Source organism: Anolis sagrei, chromosome 1 (genome assembly GCF_037176765.1).
Source record: "Anolis sagrei isolate rAnoSag1 chromosome 1, rAnoSag1.mat, whole genome shotgun sequence".
Taxonomy (NCBI): Eukaryota; Metazoa; Chordata; class Lepidosauria; order Squamata; family Dactyloidae; genus Anolis; species Anolis sagrei.
The window spans coordinates 67,551,506-67,571,915 of NC_090021.1; the positions used below are offsets into that span (position 1 = coordinate 67,551,506).

At 39.6% G+C, this 20,410-nt stretch overlaps 1 protein-coding gene across 2 annotated transcripts in view; it reads left to right on the forward strand.

Moving 5' to 3' along the window:
* The window catches only part of PRKN (parkin RBR E3 ubiquitin protein ligase), an 878,318-nt gene that overhangs the window by 723,673 nt on the left and 134,235 nt on the right, over positions 1 to 20,410 (forward strand). For both annotated transcript variants that reach the window (XM_060753692.2, XM_060753691.2), the window contains one exon: positions 15,981 to 16,042. In XM_060753692.2, the coding sequence (XP_060609675.2) occupies positions 15,981 to 16,042 (62 nt within the window). The remainder of the gene's footprint in view (positions 1 to 15,980; positions 16,043 to 20,410) is intronic.

Sequence of the window (20,410 nt, forward strand, 5' to 3'; positions counted from 1 at the left end):
GTGGTTGATTAAGTGTTATATCATCTGAGTCACTTTTCCCTGACAGCTCTTTCCAATCAATGATAATAAGGCAAATGGATCGTTCTACATTTTAGATATTTGGTGAGTTGATTTAATACCCTGATTTAGTGGGATAAAGGGCAGACAGTCTCTGTTGGGCTATTACCTCACTCAGCGTCGGCCCCTGAAAGCATGAGAACAAGTTCATAACATCACACTGGCTTTTAAAAATGACAAGGACAATTTAATTAAGATCCTAAAACTCAAGTAGACAGTAGAGTCTGAACATAAATGACAGTGATAGCAGAAGCCTCTCTAACAACATAGGCTCAGTTTTGCAAGCTAAAACGCCTGCAGCCAACCTGTAGCAAATGGTGGCTGCCATCTTAGTGGGGTAACTATCCATCCCAGGTTTCAGTTCTCAAAGGAATACTAATGTTAAACATGCTGAATATTATCCTCAAAGTTTGTTGATTATTATTATTTGGCATGTGTACAATGTATTTATATACTACCTTTCTCCTGATGTAGGGCCTAAGGAGAATGTGTGGCCAAAGACAAGAGCTTTTTTAAAGATTTGGAGCAATAACCAAATGAGTGGGGAAGGCTTTAGCAAACGTATTGATAGAGCATGCTAATAAAGATTACGTAATTATGAAAGCTATAAACCCTATCAAGAATACTCATTTTCCCATTCTCCTGTTGGGAGCCCTAGGAGGCAACAGCTGAAAACCTCAGACCATTGATATGCAACATCCATAGCCAGAGTCCTGGTCTGCACAAAAACCAGGACAATGTTGATGTTTTCAAGCAAAACCATACTAGGCTTCAGTGCTACTTGCACTTAATTAATTATCTTAAATTATATTAAATTTATGTATTTATCATCTGACTCTCTAATTAGCTATTGCAAACTTGAATCACTCTAAAGACCTCATCACAGAGGACCGTGGATTCACCACACATAGTGGCAAATTCATGGGCTTCCACTGGGGGATGTGAAGAAACCATCAGTCCATGCCCTGCATTGTGCGATTTATCCCAACCCTCATCCCATGGGATGAAGCATCGCCACGCGTCTTTCCCCCATTGCTAGTAAGGCAACATGGGAAGGCTACTGTGTTGCCACAGTGGTGGCATACACCACTTGCTTTCCACTTTGTGGGTGGAGCCCATCCAGAAGTACACGTGCCTCTTCTAAATGGGGAAAACAAGCAACGTATGACAGGCCAAGTAGCCCATCTGATGAAGGTAGTAAGATTAACTACTGCAAATGTTTGATAACCATCTTGGTGAGGAAGTCCCCAGATGTAAACTCTACAACATAAACAGTAAAAATTTAGAAATCTAGCAATTTATAAATGAATTCCATAAAATCCTCCTAATATAAGGGAGGGAATCATGTTGTCTGCCATTCGCTACTTATTCCTACATTTTTTCTGAAGACTATAATTAATTATAGTCCGTATTCATTGAGGTTAGGGATGTATGACCCTGTAAAAATGCAAGGCCATCTATACTCTTATCATTTGGGATGCGCCCTGGCAGGTGGCTGGTGGAAATTCCTCCTTTCTTATCAAAACCATATTAAGAACAAATAGGCTAAGCTGTTACTGTATCAAAACTCCCACCAGTTCAAGTCACAATATGGAATGATGAGTAATACAGGAGTTGTAGCCCAGCCTATGGAGGGTCACATAAAATGGCATGCTGGGCCAGATTTGACCCCTGGGCCTTGAGTTTGACACATGTGTGCTAAGGGATAAATATCAAAGACATGGTACCTAAGTCTGCTCCTAGTGACATAAGGACAACACTGTTAAAACATCAACTTATATTATGTTTTGGAGAAAGATCAAGCTAGAAATAAATAAAGAACTTTGAATTAGGAATTTTTATGCCTGTTTTTTTTTGTAAAAATGGGTCTGCAAAAAAGAGGATTGAAAAATTATGTAAGAATCGCTGATTGGTTAATCTGATGATTTCTTTCTTTCTTTTTCACGGTGGTCTTGCTTGTACTGATAGTATGCCTCCCACATATTCCATTAATGTAAGATAGCTTACTGCGAAAAGCACCAGAAATTAACCTTCAAGGCCTCTGTCTATCCATTCAGTTTGTGATCCTTAAAGAAGAATGAAGTAATCTTGTTACATCTGGTCTACTACAGCCTGAGTTTGTTGGGTTTTTTAAAAAAAGGAATCTCTTGCCATGAAGGATTAGTCTATCAGCACTGACAATCTTTGTCCAGGTGAGCACAGAAGCTAAGCCACAATTGAAAGTAAATCCTGGAGATGAGATGGGAAGGTAGCATGAAGAAATTGTAATTGACTCAACCCCTCTAGAGAGAAAAGACCTAATATTCTGGGATGTGTTCTTATGTCATCTCCATTAAAATCAATAGAATCTGTTCAAGAGTCACAGCCATTTACTTAAGACTTGTGTTTCTGATCACTCTAAAAATTTGACCAGATGCTAGGAGAACTTTTTCCATCTGCATCTTTGGCTTTGTTGGTGCCAAAGGACAGGCTGCTGCCAGTCAGATGGTCTAATTCAGGTGCTAGCACCAACGAGCATAGATCAATTGAATAAGTTACTCAATGGCAAGTTAACACTTATTTAATTTCCATTGATTCAGTGGATGTGTTCTAATTTGAATAACTAGGTGGATTTAGGCCAGCGGTGTGAACCATGTAGTCCTCCAGATCTTGCTGGATTGCAATTTTAGCAGTCTAGCAAGACTGCTGTATAGTCAATGGTGAAGAATGCTGGGATTTAAAGTCTCAAGTTTTGATAGGCCGCATAATACATACTCCTAATTTAATCAATAATAATTTCTATGTACTAGAAATTAAGTCTTTTTACCTACATTAACTCAGTATAGGGAAATCAGTTCCAGATGTGGTCAGATAAAACTTCCATCATCCCTGGATCTGGGTGGATATAACTCTCATCAGCCCCAGATCTGGCCAGGTGGGAACTGGTAATGATGCTGGCCTCCAGATGTGGCTGGATTTCAGCTTCCATCATGTTCTATCAAGCTCCACCCAGTATTTGGAGTTAGATCATAAAGGGTATGTGCTGGCTAGGGATTCACTTGGATCATTTGATGTGGCTGTACTCCAACTTCCATCATCCACAATCAGCCTCCCCTCACCCCAAAAACCTCAACCAGTATTTTCATTTGAATCAAGTTTGATCTAGATCCATTATAGTTGGGATTGACACTGCTCCCTGGAGATGGATGTACTACAACTGTCATCATCCTTTCAGCCCTCCCACCCTGGGGGTATTTTAAATTGGATCATAAAAGATATGTGTACCAAGTTTGGTTGAAATCCATCATTGCTGGAAATGAAGCAACTGTCTGCATGTAGCTGGAAACTACCTTCCCTCAAAGCCCACCAATATTTCCAGTCGGATCATGAAGGGTATGTGTAGCAGGTTTGATTCAGATCCAAAATGGGTGGAAATGACATGACTCTCTGGATGTGGGTAGACTGCAACTCCCATCATCCTCTATCAGCCCCTCAATTATCTTAAGTTGGGTAATGAAGGGTATTTATACCAAGTTTCATCCAGATCCATCAAGCCAGATGGGAGCCTTTGTAGTATTAACGTGCAATCAACATAAATACTTTGACTTCTATACGCATACATACATGCCTACATACCAGGATTTTAAATTACAGAATGCCTGTCACCATTAGTAATGTAAAACCAATGGCATGGATATGCAATTTTATTTAGACGTTGGCATTTTTACATAGAATACAGTATTTTTTTTTCCTTTCACACTAAAGTAGAAGTCTGTAAGAATAGGATTGGCAATATTATTGATTCAGTTTTGTGTTATTTTAAATGAGGGTCAAATTCCCCCTCCAGTGCATTTCAATTTCAAACTGTTAAAAAAAAAAAGGAGTCAATGTGTCCTACATGAGAAACTTGTAGATGGACAGCACATGTGGAATGGAGGCATTTTTCATAATTATATTGCCTGCAGGGTTACCACCTGTCCTAATTTGATCTGATTAAAGTGAAATACAAAACTGTCCTCATTTTGCAGAAAAGGAAGAAACAGTGCCAGGTCCCAGCATAGAGCAAAGAGAAGGAGACTATTTACGTAGGTTGGCAGTGAGGGAGAGAAGGGGAAATGCAAGATGTCAGTGAGACAAGAAATCAAGTGCACAAAAATAATACCAGTTATCTGTGTTGAGTCTGAAAGGACCAAACTGCCATTTCCTGTCAAATGCTTAATTAGTTTTATACCTAATATTAGTTTTCTCTGGCTTTTAAAAATCTCTCAGAATTCAATATTTTTCTGAATGTGGGCTTTTCTTTTCTTTTTTTTTAACTGGGGAAATTCATTATTGGATAACCAATACTTTTGTTATGGAAAATGGAAAGAATACTCAAGGGGAAAAATATTTTAATGCTTGAAGAAAATTTAAACTGGTTTGTCTTCTTGTGTTTTGAAATCCTGCACAAATTGGCATCCATCATAGGAATGTTGTTTCTGGTATAATTTTGCTGATGAAAAAAAAAGAGCTTCCTCTCTATGATAAGTACATTGAAAGGATCTGGCAAGTGGGAGCGATGAGAGAAAGTGCTTTGAACTAATAAACACCTGCATATGGGTCCATTTTTTCTTGATACCCATTGCTCAACTGTCCCTTTCTTTAAGCCAGCAATTATTATCCCTTTCTTTATTATGGACCCCCTTTAAACATATTTTGTTGCTACTAAGACTTAAGATTGAAAAGCTAAATGTAATCAGACATTTGTTGTTGCTTGTCTTCTTGGCCTGTATATGTGGAACCAACCACCACATATTCCTTGCTATAATAGTGCCACTTTTTAACTTGACTGGAAGAAGCTTCATTTCACTTTGAATTGAATGTACCCTCTTCATTATCATTGGCACTTTTCATGTTTCAAATTCAGCAAGAAATTTATCTTGAGTCTCAGTCAAAATTCATTGTGATAACTTCAAAAAGACACTCTACGTGACAATAGCTATACTTTTGTTCTCAGAAAGTGAATAAGAAACATAATCTTTTTCAATCATGTATTGCCGTCCCAAAGTCCATCCACACATTTATTCACACTGACACCAACTCTCGTTCTGTGTACCCAGTTTTCATCTCAAGCCCTGTCTACACTGATTTTATTTTCTCATGTCAGGAGCGAGTTGAGAAACTGCAAGCTGCTTCTGGTGGAAGAGAATTGGCCATCTGTAAGGGCATTGCCTGGATATTTTGATGTTTTACCATCCTTGTGGGAGGCTTCCCTCATGTCCCTGCATGGGCAGCTGGAGCTGACAGAGGGAGCTCATCTGTGCTCTCCCCGGGCTCAAACCTTTGACCTGCCAGTCTTCAGTCCTGCCAGCACAAGGGTCTAACCCATTGCACCACTGGGGGCTGATCATTTCATGAAGTTCAAATCTAACTTGAAACTGTGATGTTCAGGCAACAAGGTTCTCCAAAAGCATGCCAAAGACAACCCATAGTGCACATCAATGCTCTGTGTTTTGTGTAATTGCCATCTGGGCCTCAAACTGGTTTCAGGATTTCCAGTGCAATATTCTGCAAAACCACTTTAAGCAAGACTGTTTTGAAACTCGATTAAATTGTCAACATAGATGGCCCCTTATACATGCATTTCTTTGAGAACATTTTCAACACTGCTGCAGAACTCTGACAATGCCGTGAATGTTGTGGACCAAGCTAACCAACACTAGAATTTGGTACAGCTACAAAGATGTCTTCTGGCCGTGCAGTTACAAAAGGCCTTTTGCAGCCAATGAGTACCACTCACTGGCCGCGCATTCATTGGCTGATGACCATCCCTGCCTCACCCACTCCACCCCCATAACCTGGCAGTGGAGGGACATGGCAGCCACCATGAGGGTGCTCCACCTCCCTCCCCCAACAAGGAACCTGGCTCCCTGAGTCAAGTATCTCTTTTATTTGAAAATGTAGGTTGACTTCCCACAGAAAATCCCTATAGTGGTTCACAGTCTAAATAACAAAAGATATCAGATGTCCTGTTTAACATTGTACACAGTTAGTACATATGAATTCGGTCTCATAAATGTATGGAAATATGTAGAATACCAGAGTATTGGACTAGTATATTAATTAGCAATGCCCACTTAATGTCACCAAGTGGTACAACATAGAACATTTGTCAGTTGAAACAGTACAATAATATTGTATTGTAACAGTGAGATAATACAGCAAATGCTCACAAATGATAGAAATAGATTAGGAGTATGGTTGAACCTGTTCCTTGCACCCCTTTAGTGTATACACTTCTCTTTAGCCTGATTTCAAATGTTCTGATTCTTTTCTCTCTTTGCAGCTGTTGTTTTCATCATATTGCTTTCTGGCTAACATATCCCTGTGCCCCATTTCTCAGAATGGTTCATATATGGAGTCACACAATGAATAAAACTGGGATACATTGTGAAGAACAAACAAAGACAATTCACTGTTGTTGTGAGTTTTCTGGGCTGTATGGCCATGTTCCAGACGCATTCTGTCCTGACATTTCATCTACATCTATGGCAGGCATCCTCAGAAGTTGTCTGCCATAGATGCAATTCACCCATAGTTTCCTGCATCAATGACAAAAGCAATCCCAGCAAATCTGATTATTTTGTAAAGCAGGCTTTCTTTTCCTTTTTGTCACTGCAGCATCCTCAAATAAATACCTTCATCTGATGATGCTTGAACCCATTTATGAAAAGCACCCCTTCTCTTTTCTGGCTCCATGTATGACTCAAAAATACAGCCTTTAGATTATTCAAACACGAGCGGCTGAGTTGCTCCATGCCTGTTACAGATAGAAAGCACCATTTTGATTTCACATTTCAAGAGAGGTAGCAGAATAAATATTTGCTCTGTCTCCAAATCGCTTTACCCTAAGGGGTAACAATATCAGGCTATTACTTAAAAGGAGTGTTCTCCATTTATTTCCACTTTTAAAAAGAGAATGCCTTTTTGCCTTCTACTTGTTCTAGTGCTCATTCCAACCTCTAATAACTAGGAAACAAAATTCTCAGGCAGTTGGTTTTTGCTCTATGGTGACTTTTATTCTGCTATAGTTAGTCTTTCTCTAAGAAGACAATCTCTGCTCTTAGAATCCTTCTCACCACGTGCTGAAAACTCCTGACCTCTGTCTAGCTTTCAGAGAGAACAGTCTGATAATCATCAAAGACACTTGCCAGCATGAAGGTAGACATCCAAGAGCAGAACTTGCTTTGGAGATTTCAAGTACTTTTTGAATGAAAGATAAAGAAAAAAAACTTTTCTTGAACTGGGCTGATTGTGCTAAATGCTTAGTATGCCATCAGTGCAAAGCGCCTCTCACCCCATATTCATGCCACGGGGTTTGTACTGTAATATTTATGGAAACAGTGCCAGTAAAGCGGAGATGTGTTTCAAAGGACGAAGGTTACAAATACACTCCTGCAAAAAAGACTTTGATGTGGCTTTGTTCTGAAGGCTTGCTGTACATACAGCCTCAAGCTGGGAATGGTAGAGTTCTTCCAGATTTAATAAGTATCCATTGTGTGGTTTTGTGTGCCTTCAAGATGGTTGTTTCTGTCATGAGGAGGATAAAGACATGGCTGTCATGAAAGTACAAGTGTCCTTTCTATGGTGAATGTCATTAGGTAGCTGTGTCACTAAGAAAGAACTCATACTGAACCAGAGATATGTCTAGAAATTAGATATACCAGATTTTTCTTTTCCGTATCAGAACTTGAGAAACTGCAAGTCACTTCTGGTGTGAGAGAATTGACCATCTGCAGGGACATTGCCCAGGGGACGCCCGGTTGTTATACCATCCTGTGGGAGGCCTCTCTCATGTCTCTACATGGGAAGCTGGAGCTGACAGGTGGGAGCTCACCCCATCTCACGGATTCAAACTGAGACTTACCAGCCATGTCCATCTATATCCAAGCCACAACACAAAGCTTAAGAAGTCAGCATAGCTACCCTTTTCATATCCATGGGGGGTGGGAGACCTTGTGCTGTTAAGTGGGCATAGTGCCACTGGAACTGTTGGCTCATGTCATCTCTGCTCTTTGATCTAGGATTGAGATGTTTATCTTATTGAAGCATAGTAAATATCTTAATACTCTCATTGCCTGCATTTTTCTTGTATCATATCTCAGGATTTCCCCATGCCGTTTTCTTCTCATCCTTATTTATTATGGGAAAGGTGGTAGAGTCTTTGTCTAATGGAGAAGTATCATTTGTTTCTAGTTATGGAAACTAGCAATTCTTGACAGGTAATGTCATTGTTTATTCACCATTCTTAATTCATTCTGAACTGTTATGTTCCCACTGGGGCCAAAATGGTTTTAAAAGGCATCCGAGTTTCAAAAATAACCAAGTCATCATCATTTAAAATTGGCTATGTAAGAATCATAATAGAAGACTTTCAGATCATTATTAATGCTATCCATTACCAATTGCTTATAAGAATTATGGGAGCAGAAGGAAATGAAAAGATCAAATTAACTGTGGAAGAATAACTACATTCTCAAATGTCAATGGCTTTCTTTTTTCTGGGTCCAGACGATATCTTTGTTTTGAGTTGCTCCTAGGATCTTCTGAGTCATAAATCTATTTTCAGTGGTTTATTGTTATTTTATTATTTCTAAACGATTACATTACAGTAACTCAAGGCATGAAGTGACTGGAAATTAAAGTGCGCAAATGCAGAATAATGTCAATAAAAATGGAGTGGCAATTAAAAATCAGCCTTTCCTTTGCTGTCTCTTGTAGTTTGCTTCTCTCTTCTTCCCTCATTCTACCAGTATCCAAATTTCCTTCAAAATAATTTCTAAATCTAGTCAATTGCTACTCTACCATTGTTTACCTGTGTGAATCTTGGCTAGATGAAATGGAGTATTCTAATTGATTGTATGTAGTTTTTCATACATTATTTTCTGGTTTTGAGGGAAGTTTTTAAAGGTGGCAAATAGAAAACCCAGTGCTGGTGGCATTAGCGTTGGTGTCACCCAATATAAGTAATTAATGGTGTCACTCTTATGAACTGCTTCCCATCATAGACCACTCCATGATATTGTAGATAAAATACCAGAAAAATTGTCTAAGTTGGCAACTATAAAAACCACCAGCAACTAAAACAACAATGCATGCTTGGCCTGCATGCAGATGAAATCACTTGATTGAAAGTGTCATTGTAATTGGGTTGTAATGACAGCTTTGATTTAAACACATGCACATTAGAAGATTGAAAAGGTACATTAGCATAGAGTTCAGCCTTGCATATATATCAATACAGTACATGTAAATTGGGCTTTAAAATGATGTTTTTGTAGTTCTATTTAACTATGAGGATATTTTTATTTTAAAAATAAATTAGAGCTGAACCTTGCACACCATTTTTACAGACAGTCATTCTGCTGTCACCTCCCTCCGAGGGTGTCACAAAGTGTGGCTTACACCCATGCATATACAGCAGTGGGGCAGGGGGTCAAATTATGAAAAGGAAGCACTTCTAGCAACATAAAATTTCAATCATTTGGGCTGGGCTGAGATTAGAATGAGGAAAGCAAAATAAATCCCTTTATTCTCAATATTTGTTCACATCTTTTTTAAAAAATATCTTTCTAAAATGCCAACATTTTCCCATTTCATTTTTTCCCTTACAGATTAGCACGAAAGTATCTTTGAAGCAAATAGCTAGTGCAGTTCATTTACTTAGAGTAATTTATCTTTAAAGCACCCATTAAAATGGAAACTGCTTCTGCTAGCAAAGACCAGAGCCGAACACAATCAGTCCAGCAGCATTTTCTTCACTGCAGCTGACACACAGTATGCACATTGCCAGTAATGCATTTCATGTCATTTGTTTTATCTGTTCCATTCTCTAGCGAGATGCTCTTGGCAGGTGCTGTGCAAGCACATTAGCTCTTGTACACAAATTGTACACTTTCTCAGTTCTTGTGGGTTTTTTCGGGCTATATGGCCATGTTCTAGAGGCATTTCTCCTGACGTTTCGCCTGCATCTATGGCAAGCATCCTCAGAGGGTCTGGTTGCAATTAGTACAATGGGTTTATATATCTGTGGAATGGTTGGGGTGGGGCAAGGAGCTCTTCCCTGCTGCAGTTAGGTGTGAATGTTAGCTAATCACCTTCATTAGCATTTGAAGGCCTGCCTGAGTCTGGGAAAATCTGTTGCTGGGAGTTGTTAATCTGTGCCTGGTTTCTTCCTCTCTGATGTTTAGCTGTTAAAATTTTAGAGTTTTTTAAAACTGGTAGCCAGATTTTGTTCATTTTCATGGTCTCTTCCTTTCTGTTGAAATTGTCCACATGCTTGTGGATTTCAATGGCTTCTCTGTGTAGTCTGACATGGTGGTTGTTGGTGTGGTCCAGCATTTCTGTGTTCTCAAATAATATGCTATGTCCAGGCTGGTTCATCAGGTGCTCTGCTATGGCTGACTTCTCTGGTTGAAGTAGTCTGCAGTGCCTTTCATGTTCCTTGATGCGTGTCTGGGCGCTGCGTTTGGTGGTCCCTATGTAGACTTGTCCACAGCTGCATGGTATACGGTAGACTCCTGCAGAGGTGAGAGGATCCCTCTTGTCCTTTGCTGAACGTAGCATTTGTTGGATTTTCTTGGTGGGTTTGTAGATTGTTTGTATGTTGTGTTTCCTCATCAGCTTCCCTATGCGGTCAGTGGTTCCCTTGATGTATGGCAGGAACACTTTTCCTCGGGGTGGATCTTCATCTTTACTCTCGTGGTTTGTTCTTGGTCTTGTAGCTCTTCTGATGTCTGAGGTGGAGTATCCATTGGCCTGGAGAGCCCAGTTGAGGTGGTTCAGTTCATCTTGGAGGAGGTGGGGTTCGCAGATTCTTTTTGCACGGTCTGCCAAGGCTTTGATGGTGCTTCTTTTTTGACTTGGGTGATGGTTGGAGTTTTTATGTAGATATCTATCTGTGTGTGTGGGTTTTCTGTAGACGGTGTGACCCAATTGTTGATCTGGTTTGCGGATGACTGGGACATCTAGAAAAGGCAGTCTTCCTTCATTTTCTTTTTCCATGGTGAACTGGATGTTTGGATGGATGCTGTTAAGATGGTCCAGGAACCTGTTGAGTTCTTCATCTCCATGGCTCCAAATGGTGAAGGTGTCATCCACATATCTGAACCATATCGTGGGCTTTTTCGTTGCTGTCTCCAGGGCTTGTTCTTCAAAGTGTTCCATGTAGAAGTTAGCTATGACTGGGCTGAGAGGGCTCCCCATAGCTACTCCATCTTTCTGTTCGTAGAATTCATTGTCCCACTGAAAGTAACTGGTGGTGAGGCAATGGTGAAACAGAGCCGTGATGTCTTCTGGGAACCTCTGGTTGATGAGTGCCATGGTGTCTGCTACCGGGACCATGGTAAATAGAGATACCACATCGAAGCTGATCAGTTTGTCGTTTGTATTTAGCTTGAGATTGCTGATTTTTTCTATGAAGTGGGCTGAGTCCTTGATGTAGTGTGTAGTGAGCCCAATATGGCTTTGTAACTGTGCAGCAAGAAATTTTGCTAGGTCGTAAGTGGGGGATCCAATGGCACTCACGATGGGTCTGAGTGGGGTGGAGTCCTTATGGATTTTTGGGAGTCCATAAAGCCTGGGTGGATGGGCTTCCGATTTACATAGCTGCTGTCGTATGTCAAAGTTTATTGAGGAGTTCTTAATCAGGGTGTTGGTTTTCCTGGTTATTTTGGCAGTTGGGTCTTGCTTGAGTTTTTTGTATATAGTAGGGTCCAGGAGTTTTCTGATCTTCTCCTTGTATTGCTCCGTATGCATGATGACTGTGGCATTCCCCTTGTCTGCTGGCAGAATGAGGATATCAGGATCTGAATTTAGGTCTCGAATGGCTTCTCTTTCCTTCCTAGTAATGTTACTGGAGGGGAGTTTTGCCTTTTTCAGGATCCTTGCTGCTTCCGCTCGTACTTCTTCTGCTTCTTCCTCTGGTAGGCGGTAAATTGCTGATTCGACATTGGCAATGATGTTTTCTACTGGGATCCTGGTGGCGGTTACAGCAAAGTTTCCTCCTTTCGCTAGTATGGATACTTGGTCTTCAGAGAGTTGTCTGTCTGTCAGGTTGATGATGGTCCGTGATGTATCCAGTTCTGGTTTCGGCTGTTGCTTTTGGCGTTTGTGGAATTTTTGTTTTTGTCTGTTGGTGTGGACAACCATGTTCTTCTCCATTTTCCTGTAAGTGAGATTGTCTATTTTGTCCCAGTCCTGGGAATTCATCTTCTGGCTGATATTGATATGGAGATGCAGTAGTTCCTTGTCTGTGTTTGCGAGTTCTTTGCGGATGGTGTGGATTCTCTCTCTTAAGAGGTTGCGTTCCAGGCGGTCATAGATCCGGTGAGCCTGTGGTGTTTTGAAAGTCCTTTTGGCTGCGAGGAATTGTGGGATGGTATCTGTGTCTCTGCAGCGTAGAAGGAAAGTCAGGGAGCACAATAGATGTGCTTTCCTGGTCCTTAGTTTCTCCAATTTCCGTGTGTCTTGGAACAGTTTCTCCCCGTAGAGATGTTCAATGTATTGTACACTTTCTGCTTGTGATATCTCATGAGTGAAGAGACAGGAGGGCAGATAAAGCAACTTTCCATGAGCCTTTCCTAAGACATTTGTTAGGTTAAACTCCAAGCAAACTTAAAGGCAAGGAAAAGCTATAGTTCGGAGTCCTGAACTAAGACCTTGAGGTTTGAAAAATCACAACTTGGGACAAATGGGTAGTTTTGGGCATGACAGCATCTCACAACCTCAGAAGAAATGTGAGGGATGGGTACTTGGAATATAAAAGTAAGTTGTAAGGAAGTGGCTACAATTCCATGCTTTAACTACACATCGTGGTGACCTCAGTTTTATTAAATGTGTTAAACAGTCTTAACTGTCAATGGGAATGTACTTCACGCTGGCTCCTTCTTCCATCATCCAACTCTCATACCCTGCATCCAACTGGAAGAAGAGCATGCATGACATTTGTTTAAGTTCTTTCCATTTTTTATTAATTAGTAAGAGCATTTAAATTTTTGATGAGCAAACTGGATTAGGTCATTCTATCATTGGATATTCACTGGAGGACAGTTGTGTTTGCTGCTCCCGTGGTTTATTAAAGACACCTGGCATTATTAGCTCTTCAAAACATGTTTTTTTTTTCTAGTCTCAGATCATGTTAAAAATATACAAATCAGTTGCACAGTAGAAGAGCAATTTATAACCTAGCTGTCACCTTGAGAGACACTGATCCCAATCAATCAGTCAATCAGTCCTTGTTCTCTTTAACTTATCATTGTTTCCTTCCTTGAAATATTACAATCCTTTTTTGTTTTCCGCTGTCCTTTAACAATGAGTCATTTTGTGCTTGAGCTGATCTGAACCCTTCAGCCCAACATCTTTTCTTTCAAAAGAGGGCAAACCTTATGAAAGAGACAAGGTTGCTCCAAACTGCAAAACCTTAATTAACTCTAGTACAATGAAGTCACTAAATCCTTTGGCATCAATGTCTGACACCTTCAGAGTGATTACAGTGTCATAGAGGTACACTCTTCAGCAGTGGATCGGACATGAGAAGGATAAAGGTCTTACACTTACATCAGAATTCTAATTAATTTCAACAGTTTAGAGATTTCAAAAAAAGCTGGAGGAATGAATTGATATTTATGAATACATTGTGATATCAGTGCCATTTTGGGAGCCTTGTTTTCACTGCAGATCATTAGACAAAGTTCTAGTTTATTTTCAGTTGTCAAAAACTGAGTTAAAATCACTGTATGAATAAGCAAAAAAAATTTGGGGGGGGGGGACAAAACAATAAATAAATAACCTCCTCAGAGAAGTTTGTGTTACGTAAAATATGTTAAGCTCTAAGCTGCTATCAGAGCATAACTAAGTTTTAGTGTTAGCTACCTTGGAAATTATTAGCAAAATTGCATGAGTTGTTTTCCTCACCCCTTTAGTTCTCATTGGGTGCAAATTCCTGCAGTGCCATGAACTATATACATTCCTAGGTAATATTCTACATAATAGGGTCACATAAGTGGAACTCAAGAAGTCATAAAGCCTTTCATTGATGTTTCCTGTTCCACTTTAGAGCCATTTATTGATACCCCCCCCCTTTTTTTCCCTCTGAGTCTGCAAAATTGATGCTGTCAGTGAATTCAAAAGAGTTCACCTGACCTTTGATTAACAAAATATTTTACTATTTAGAAAATATTTTTGGTAGAATGTTTTCTTTAAAAATGGGCACACAACGCCTTTCCATATGCATGTATTTATTGTGTATTTTTACTATGTTTGGCATTGAATTGTTACTTGTTTGGAAGCCGTTCTGAGTCTCTCCTCAGAGGTCGAGAAGGACGGGGTATAAATGTTTAAAATAAATAAATAAATAAGGGTTATTTGTGCAGCACTTCCTTCATAATATATACTCTGAGAATTAACTATTTCTCAAATTCCCAAGAAGCTGACGTTTTCTCGCAATGGTCCATGGTGACAGAAAAAATAGATGCAGGAATTAGATAGATAAATAGATATAATAAATGCATCAGTAGCAGTAAGTCTTTTAACAGTTTTGTATTTTAACTGTGACATTTTAAGGAGATTACATAAAGCTAGAGCAGTTTTATGTATCACTGGTTACATTATCTTCCCTTCAAAGAGTTCAAGGTGATATTGTGTAGCTTCCTTACTCTCCACTTCATCATTACAACATCCTTGTGAGGGAAGTCAGGCTGAGAAGCTAACCCAATCTTGCTGAATTAATTTAGCAGTCAATAGAGATTAGAATCTCTACTGCACCACTATGGACCTCCTCCTAACATAAGACTTCCTTACAATAGTTCAGCATATATTTGGGCTTGTTTCATGGCAAGATGACATAGGGATTTACATTATCACAAATACCGGTGATCTTTACACACCAATACCTTTGGATGTGCCAAAAAATCCAATAAAAAGGGTGATTATATCTCTTCTTTGGTTTATCAAAGACATTTCATACCTCTCATGGAGGAAGAGTGTTGACAGCAGTGAGACATGATGCTTCTTTAACATGTTTGAATGAGGAGTGGAGAACCAAAGATTGTTGTTGTTTATTTGTTCAGTCACTTCTGACTCTTCGTGATCTCATGGACCAGCCCATGCCAGAGCTCCCTGTCAGCCGTCACCACTCCCAGCTCCTTCAAGGTCAAACCAGTCACTTCAAGGATACCAGCCACCTATCTTTCCCTTGGTCGGTCCCTCTTTTTCCTTCAATTTTCCCCAGCATCGCTGTTTTCTCCAAGCTTTCCTGTCTTCTCATTATGTGGCCAAAGTACTTCAACTTTGCCTCTAATATCCTTCCTTCCAGTGAGCAGCCGGGCATTATTTCCTGGAGTGTGGACTGGTTTGATCTTCTTGTGGTCCAAGACACTCTCAGAATTTTCCTCCAACACCACAGATCAAAAGCATCTATCTTCCTTTGCTCATCCTTCCTTATGTTCAAGCTCTCACATCCATAGGTTACTATGGGGAATACCATTGCTTTAACCAATTATGCTTTCCTATAAAATCCAAGTCCTTGCTCATATTAATGGACTCGGTCAATTCAGATGGACTATAATGCCCATCCCTAAGCCTGCTTCAGTCATAAGTTTGGGTTTTAGTGAAAGGCAAAATATTACAAAGAGCCATCCCCAGCAAATCTCCTCCTTTCCCTTCTTCCTGTGCCATAAAGAAGAGCACAATCCATCAAAACATCCCTAGCATGTTCTGAAATATGGTATAGCTGGATTGTTGGCTAATACAGTATATCTCCTCCAGTTTCAATAACATTTTATGATGCTACTTAAGCTTGGTATCCATCTTTGGCGCTCCATCCCTGAGCCAGCTGGCAGTATATCACTCCCCCAGAGCCAATGAAAATAAGTTCTAAGCTGTATTTCTCTGTTTCTTTACTGCAGTTGGCTGTCCAGATTCCTTGATTAAAGAGCTGCATCACTTCAGAATTCTGGGCGAGGAGCAGGTGAGTTAACATCTGAAAGGTAGCGTCACGGTGTCATAAAAGACAGATGCTAATGAGACAGCTTCTTTCTCTCTCTGGGGAGGCAGTGTGTGTCTCATGCCCCCCCCCACACACACACACACACACACCTGCTGCCCTGAAATTGAGGAGGGAAACACACACACACACACATACATACACATGAGTTGGAGACTTTTTAAAAAATCCTATCCATCAACCTCGACAGATTATTAATTGGTACATCTGCTATCTGCCACAGCTTTTCAACTCAAGACTCCTGCAGTAAACAAGCAGTATAAAATGGGAGGCACACAAGCAGGATGGTGAGATCTACTTAAGTAGCAAATGGATGTTAAAAGCTTGGTACTTTCAACACATTTTTGCCCTTCTAAAAACTTCTGATTCTGTTCCTCAATCTCTGCCTATTGGCTGTTTTTTGAATTCTAGAATTGTAGGTCATGTCACAATAAAATTTATTTATTTATTTATTTGCTATACTTGTATACCGCTGTTTCTCAGCCTAGCCGGCGACTCAACGCGTTTTACAACAAAATACAACAATCAACAGTATACAATTTAAAACCATAAAAGCATGATACACAATATTCGCACATCAATAACAATCCAATGCATCTCCTGACTAAAATCGTGATCCAGTTTCGTCGTCCATATTACCAATCCTTTAATCATTACATTCATTGCACCGAATTAACCAAATGCCTGTTCGAACATCCAGGTTTTTAATCTTCTACGGAACACCATCAGCGAGGGGGCTGATCTTACCTCCATGGGAAGGGCGCTCCATGGAAACTGATTTAGTGGTACATGCCATCATTTCTATTCTATTACTTACACACACACACACACACACCTTTTTTGAATGTGAGATTCATGTGGGCTAATGAAAGCACCTGCTCTGAAAAACAATCCATATTTGGAGGGAACAGTAGTATGACTAGAGCCCCTTCTACACTGCCATATACAATCCAGATTATCTGACTTGAACTGAATTATCTGGCAGTGCAGACTCATATAATCCAGTTCAAAGCCAATAGTGTGAATCATCTGCTTTGATGAGATCCAGCAATCTTAGGCCCTGCTTTATCTGTTACATGGCAGTGTAGAAAGGGCCTAGGGTTTCTGGATCTCATGTCCTGGTCCCAAATCTCCAGTTTTCATGGCGTATCTCCTGATAGAAGGCAAGGGCACAAAGTCTCCAGTTTTTTGTTGGCTCATAGAGGGAAAAGCTATGTGCAGATCAGCCATGCTGATGGATCAGTAGCCTATCACAGTTAGTAAGGTTTGATTTGTTGCTGCATTCTTCAAAGACCCTTTGAGAGATCTGTGTATTGACTTAGGGCTCCTCTACACTGCCATATAAAATCCAGATTATCTGCTTTGAACTGGATTATATGACAGTGTAGACTCATACAATCAAGTTCAAAAGAGATAATATGGATTATTTCTTTGAAAATCTGGATTATATGGAAGCATAAAGGGGGCCATAGGCCCCTTCCACACAGCTGAATAAAATCCCACATTATCTGCTTTGAATTGGAATATATGGCAGTGTGGAGTCAGCTAACCGAGTTCAAAGCAGTTATTGTGGGATTTTCTGTCTTGATATTCTGGGTTATATACGTGTGTGAAAGAACCTTTAATTAGCTTCCTCCTGAACTCTCAGTTGTGTCATCAGAGCTCACCTTCTACTCTGCTCTATAGTTACCTTTGGTTAGAAACAAGTAGGCTAAACTGAATGTTCCTTATCTTGTTAAGTGGATCATTTTAGCTTGATCTGGGAATGGCCCTTTTAGCTAAGATTTGTGTTTTGATGTCCAGATGGCAAAAATGTGTTTTCTCTCCCGCCGCCCCTCTCCCTTGCTTGGATGTGTTTGTGTGTGTTTAAATTACAAGCTGTGAGCATTTGTGGCTGGTATTTAATGAATTACATTTACTAATATCATCAGGAATGCCCTTAAATCTCAGGTTTATTTTTAAAATATCAGAAAATGTGATAATCCTGGACTAGCTTCCTGACTTTGCAGAAGGCTTAATATTTGCATAAAAGAAGACAACCACCTATTAAGATTATTATTTCTGTGGTCATAATTCTTGGAGTAGTGTAGGTGGATAGAGAGCTTAGTAGCAGCATTCATATTTTAATGTCTAAAAAATGTTTCCTGCACAGAAAATGCTGCACTTGGAGACATTTCACTCAAAAAATATGTACATGGTTGATTTGCAGCGAAAACTGCTTTTTCTGCACAGGAGACAGCTTTTTCTACAAAGAAAACATTTCCACACAGAAAGGGGGTTTTTTTCTGCAAAGTAACCACGTCAGTCTTCTGTACAATAAGTTCCAAACTGAAAATAGGTATCAGAAACTGAGGATTTAGAAGTCTTTCTTACTATGGGAAGAAAATTACTAAAATTACTCATTTCTTCTTCAGAAAAAGGATTAGTGATCGATTTTATCCTCATTTCTCCCTGAAACTTTGGCGAGCCACTAATGATTGAGACAAACTTTGCTCATTAACATAGATCTAATACAATTGTTGGCCATATCTAGAGTAGGATCATTGAATCAATTGCTAAAATAGGAAGTCAATATTTCTAACCCTTTACTTCATTGTGCTTGATGTAGCTAGAGCTATCTCCCTCTATGAACCATCTTGGAGATTAAGATCTTCTGAGGAGGCCCTACTCTCGGTCCCACCTCATTCACAGGTGTGGTTGGAGGGGATGAGAGATGGGGCCTTCTCAGTAGCGGCCCCTCACCTGTGGAACTCCCTTTCCAGTGATATTAGATCAGCCCCATCCTTCCTGGCCTTCAGAAAGAAAGTAAAAAAATGTAATTGTAGTGCAATAAATGAATACAGAATATGTGCAATGTCAACTGGAATGGCTGCGGACTATGATCTTGAATTGTGTGGTTTTAACGGTTGGTGTAATGTTTAGATGTTTTAATTTCTTTAGTTTTAATGTATATGTTTATTTTAATTGTATGTTGTTTCTATGGCATTGAATTGTTGCCTTTATGTAAATGCTGCTCTGAGTCCCCTTCGGGGTGAGAAGAGCAGGATATAAATATGGTAAATGAATAAATTAATTAAAGAGGGCTAAATGGAAGAATGATTGGCCAATGTGACTGCTCAAAGTTAAATAGCAGGATGGGGTTTCAGAAGAATATGCAACTGAGACCCATTTTAAAAACAAGTGGTATCAAACTCATAAACGAAATCCAAAGAAGAGAACAGTTCTTATAAGAATAATGCACTGCTAAACACACTAATTGAAGCACATTTTCTGGTGTGCAACACATGTGCATGGATCAAGGACAAGACTGAAAGAGCACTCTGGATCCACTGATATCCCACTATAAAACTTCAAAACACCTTGAAATGATTTAGAACAGTGATACCATGTCTGGATGAGAGTTCAGAAGTATTTCCTGTCTTTCAAATATGCTTCTCTTTGTAAAATGTGTTATTACAGATATCTAATGCTGTTGCTGTTTTTCATTCTTTTGCTTTCCTTGATCTGGTTTCTTTGAGTAGACTTACGACTTTGGGTCTCCTTTTTTGTGAATAATATAGGCAGAACATATTTTCAAAGCTTTTTCAGAAGTAATTTAAATAGTGGGTTGTATAAATTAAAAAAAGTTGTAGAAAATATTTTCATATTTTTAGTAATTTTAAAGTCCTTTGGTATGTGTTTGATAGTCATGATTTCTTCCACTTCTGTGAGCAAAATGAATCAATTCCAAAGAACCTAAAACATAGCTGAGATAGTCTCTTTTTGCATATAAGGGAGTAAGGGGTAAGAAAATTAATGTGTTGGTACCATTACAACTAAATGATTTTTATTTTAGCATGAACTTTTGTGAATATAAACCCACTTCTTCACAAGCAGTAGAGTGATGCTGAAGCCTGAGGTTTAAAGCATATTTATACAGTTGTGAGAGTGGGGCAGACTGTAATAGGATCCAAAAAGGTGCAAATCATGTCCCTTGGCCAAAATTTTCCAAAGAGCTGTGTGAGGTGATAAACATCTTCTAGATCTTTATAGTGGTCAGTTATTGTTGATGTGTGAAAGCAATAAAGCTCCTTAACAAAAGAGGATTTATAAACTACTAGCTGTGCCCTGCCACACATTGCTGTGGCCTTGGTAAGAATTTTCGAAGTAGAGGTAGATATCTGGACTATTATGAAAGAGAGGTACCTAGTACCTACCTATTCCTTCCCCCCCCCCCTTTTCTTCCCCTTCCCCTTTCTCTCCTTTCTTCCTTCTCTACCTCTTTCTTTCATTCCTTCTTTCGCTCTTTGGTTTCATCCTTCCTTCTCTCTTTCCTTCCTCCCCTCCCCCTTT